The sequence below is a fragment of the Fonticula alba genome (genome assembly GCF_000388065.1).
Source record: "Fonticula alba strain ATCC 38817 unplaced genomic scaffold supercont2.1, whole genome shotgun sequence".
NCBI lineage: Eukaryota > Rotosphaerida > Fonticulaceae > Fonticula > Fonticula alba.
Genome location: NW_009242971.1, coordinates 4367008 through 4370488, shown reverse-complemented (window position 1 = coordinate 4370488; position 3481 = coordinate 4367008). Strand labels below are relative to the sequence as shown.

The 3481-nt window shown below is 67.7% G+C and overlaps 1 protein-coding gene across 1 annotated transcript in view; it reads right to left on the bottom strand.

Moving 5' to 3' along the window:
* Nucleotides 1-61: 61 nt before the first annotated feature.
* Nucleotides 62-3481, bottom strand: part of H696_00934 (hypothetical protein) — a gene marked incomplete at its 3' end in the record, with an annotated part of 4121 nt that continues 701 nt past the window's right edge. The window contains exons 3-4 of the mRNA XM_009494822.1: nt 2414-3117; nt 62-2254 (exon numbers count right to left, since the gene is read on the bottom strand). Of these exons, the coding sequence (XP_009493097.1) occupies nt 62-2254; nt 2414-3106 (2886 nt within the window). The 5' untranslated portion in view covers nt 3107-3117. The remainder of the gene's footprint in view (nt 2255-2413; nt 3118-3481) is intronic.

The window sequence follows — 3481 nt, the reverse complement described above, 5'->3', positions numbered from 1 at the left end:
GGGGGGGGGATGTGCGGGCCTCTTGAGCTGGGCTGTGGCCCGATATGCCGGATGCTCCCCTTTAGCGGCCGATGAAGACGACCTGGGAAAAGTGCCCCGATGACTGAGCCACTTCGGCCTCGGACCGGGCCTCATCCCCGGAGCAGCTGCTGAGAGGGCGCATGATGGGCACCTGAGTGATGCTTGTCTGCATGGCTGGCACTTCGGCCATGCCGGCCTCTTCGCCCATCATGCTTTGGACCAGCTTCAGCACGGCATCCGTGCGAGCAGCCGACACATACAAGCGCCCGTCCTTGAACACCGGGGCCGCAGTGTCCGGGCCCGAGGGGAGGTCATTCTGAATGCACCACTTGCTGAGGCAGGCGCCGACCATGGCCAGAAGCTCGGGCTCGGTGGGGCACACGCAGGCCACCTGCAGGCCGCCAGCGCCGCGCCGGAAGGACCCCTCGCTTTCCGGATCCGAATAATCCGACAGGTGGCCAGGTGACTCGGAGCCACTGGACTCGGAGCAATGCAACGCGTGGGTCCCCCCACTGAGGGGGCTGCCGCCGTCGCTGCAGGAGGCCTCGGCCCCGGGCTCCAGCGCATCGATGTCCATGAGTCGAGCTGGCACCCCGGTGCCGGTGGTCTGCGCGCCCCCCGGCGCCTGGGGCCCGAAGCGCTGCTGCTCCAGGCACCATTGCCATGGGCGCTGGTCCTTCTGCTGGCGAAGGAGATTGGCCATGTCCTCCTCGTCGTCCGACGACGAGGAGCCATTGGTCGGCGGCCGGCCGGCCGGCGCATCCAGAGGCCGCAAGCCGACCATCTGGAGCCCGGGAGACAGAGGAGCGAAGGAGATCGGCCCCCTGTGGGGGGTCTGCGTGGAATCCTTGCCCGAGGGGGAGAAGAGAATCGACCGGCAGGCAGGCGCCTCGGCGCTGACGGCCGACAGGGACACAGGCTCCGGGGTGGTCGAGGGTGCCGGCGGCGGAGACTCTGGGGCCCGGCCGGCGGCCGTCGCCGCCGCTTCAGCAGCAGCAGCAGCAGCAGCAGCAGCAGCAGCAGCGGCAGCAGCCACCGTCATAGGTGGCAAGGGCGGGCATGTGGAGGACCGGCGCTCCCGGGCCGACAGCACGCCCGAGCGCCGGGGCGAAGAGCAGACCCCGGGCCGGGAGGGGGAAATCGGCACCATGTTGCTTCGGCGGCTGAGGAAATTCGCCCCAGTATGCGGGTAATACCCGATACTGCGGCCAGCCAGCACCTGGGAGGAGTGCGACGCACGCACGACCCGCATCGCGCCAGCCTCATCCGCCGCCCCCAGGTCCGGACTGGACTCGCTAATACTGACCGGCGACATGGTGATCCCCCCAGGCAGGGAGCTCCCATGCTGACCGTGCGCGCCTCCCGACATGTGCACGCCCCATGACTTGCCCCCGGAGTGGGGCACACCATCGAGCCGCCGGACCGGCGTCGAGGAGGGCGTGGGGAAGCCGTCGAACGGCTCGGCCGGAGGCGAGGGAGTCGTGTGGGCCGTGGTGGCCTGAGCTTCCGGTCCGCAAAATTGCCCCGAAATCATGTGGGACATGTGAGGCCCGGTGCTCTCGGTGATGATGCAGCCATAGTGCGGCTGCTCGGGGTGCTCACCATCATGCATCTGCGACTCGGGCGACAGCGCGCCCGGCGAGGAAAGGGCATCCTCGGAGCTAGAAACACCGGGCGAACGCGTGTCCCCGGCTGGCAGAGCGCCCAGCTCGGCAGTTGACTGCGTGTAGGCGCCACTGCTCGAGGGCCTGATTTGCCGGTAATAGTGCTCATGATGCTCGGCACGGGGCGCCGCCCGCGTGGCTCCCGGGTAAGACATGCCCTGGAGGTCGAGGCTCTCGGAATCCAGATGATTGATGTTCCCGCTCGAGGGCCGGTGTGCGAGGTCGGGCTCCGAGGCCGAGACATCCTCCGACGAGGACGGGCCCTCTGGGGAGGTGGGGCGGATTTGGCCGAAGGGCCGGAGATGCGCCGGCAGGGGAGCCGGTGCCAAGACCATGGAAGTGGAAATGGCCGGGGGTGTCGACCCCGTCAGCCCATAGTAGCTGTTGAACTGCCCGGCCGCCGGGATATATTCCGGGAAGGGCGCCAAATGGGCCGGGGCATGGAAGAGCTGCGGCGAGGTGGCGAGGGCGGATGGCCGGTCCGGGATCAGGGTGCTCGGTCGGCTGGAGGCCATGCTTTCGTAGGTGTAGCCGCCGGAAAAGCTGGCCCGGCGAAGGGGGACAACGCTCTGCGAGGAGGGACAGATGCACAAGCAAGGAAACCACACAGCCGGCGAGGGGCCCATATGCAGGACACGAGGGAATTAGTGGATCGCCTCGAGGAGAAGCCACCAGGGCCAGGCACAACTCGGAAGAAAGACATTTTGCGACTCGGGCGCGGCACATACCATAGGCGGCGGTCCGACCGACGAAACAAGCGACACCGGGGTCATGATGTCCGGCGGGCAGGAGAAGGCATCCCGGACTTCGGGCGAGGGGCCCAGCGCACCGGCAGCCAGGTCGCTCTCTTGGACCTCTGATGCCCGGGCGGTTTGCTTGGCCTCCTCCATGGGCCGGAGGGCGCTCCGCTTGGACCCCTTGGACCGGCGGTTCTGGAACCAATATGTGACCACCTTGATGGGGAGTTCCAACTCGTCGGAGATTTCCAAGCGCCGCTTCCGGTCCGGGAAGGGGTTCTCTTCGTAGCATCGGACCAGGGCATTCCACTGGTCCGGGGAACAGCGGTTGATGCGGCGCTCGCGCGTGCGCCTGCCGGGGCCCGTGGGCGAGGTGGCGCGCTCCAGGGCCCCCGGAACCGGTGGCGGCGGCGGCGGCGGCGGCGGCGGCGGCGATGACGGGCTGCCATTCGGGCTGCTGTCTTCGCCCTCGGTGGCGGAAGTCGAATCCAACGACCGGTCAATCGGGCAGTTGGCTGTTGCCAGCAGCCTGTCCCAGGACCGGGGCTCGGGGGCAGAGCCAGTGGCATTGGCAGTGGCGGTGGCGGTGACGGCGGCGGTGGCAGTGGCGCCAGGCGCGTCCAGTGCAGTGGGAGATGGCGCCTGCGCGGGCAGCTGCTTGGGCCTCGAGGGAGAGCACGACATGGCTGACGAAGCTAAGGGCATGTGCCAATTCGCATGGTAATGGCGAGCGGCGTTGATTGGTAGAGGGTTGATGTGGGGCATTTGTCAGTTGGCACTTCGGGGCGGTCTGTGTGGTGGGGTTTTCCTGGGGTTTTCGGCGGGTCCTAAATCGGCCCTACGGGCAGGCAGGCGGGGCTTTTCGTTTAGTTCCGGCCGGTTAGCTGGCCGGTACATTTACGGGTTCGCATGCTCGGCGACCGGAACAGCCACCTTGAGGCCCAGCCCGGGGGTAGGCCCTCTCCATGGCGACAAGAAATCCACTCTGGCTGTGGTGATGGAGAAGGGAGCGTGCATTGATTGCCCGCCGTGATGGGGATCCGCACTTTGGCCATCCCC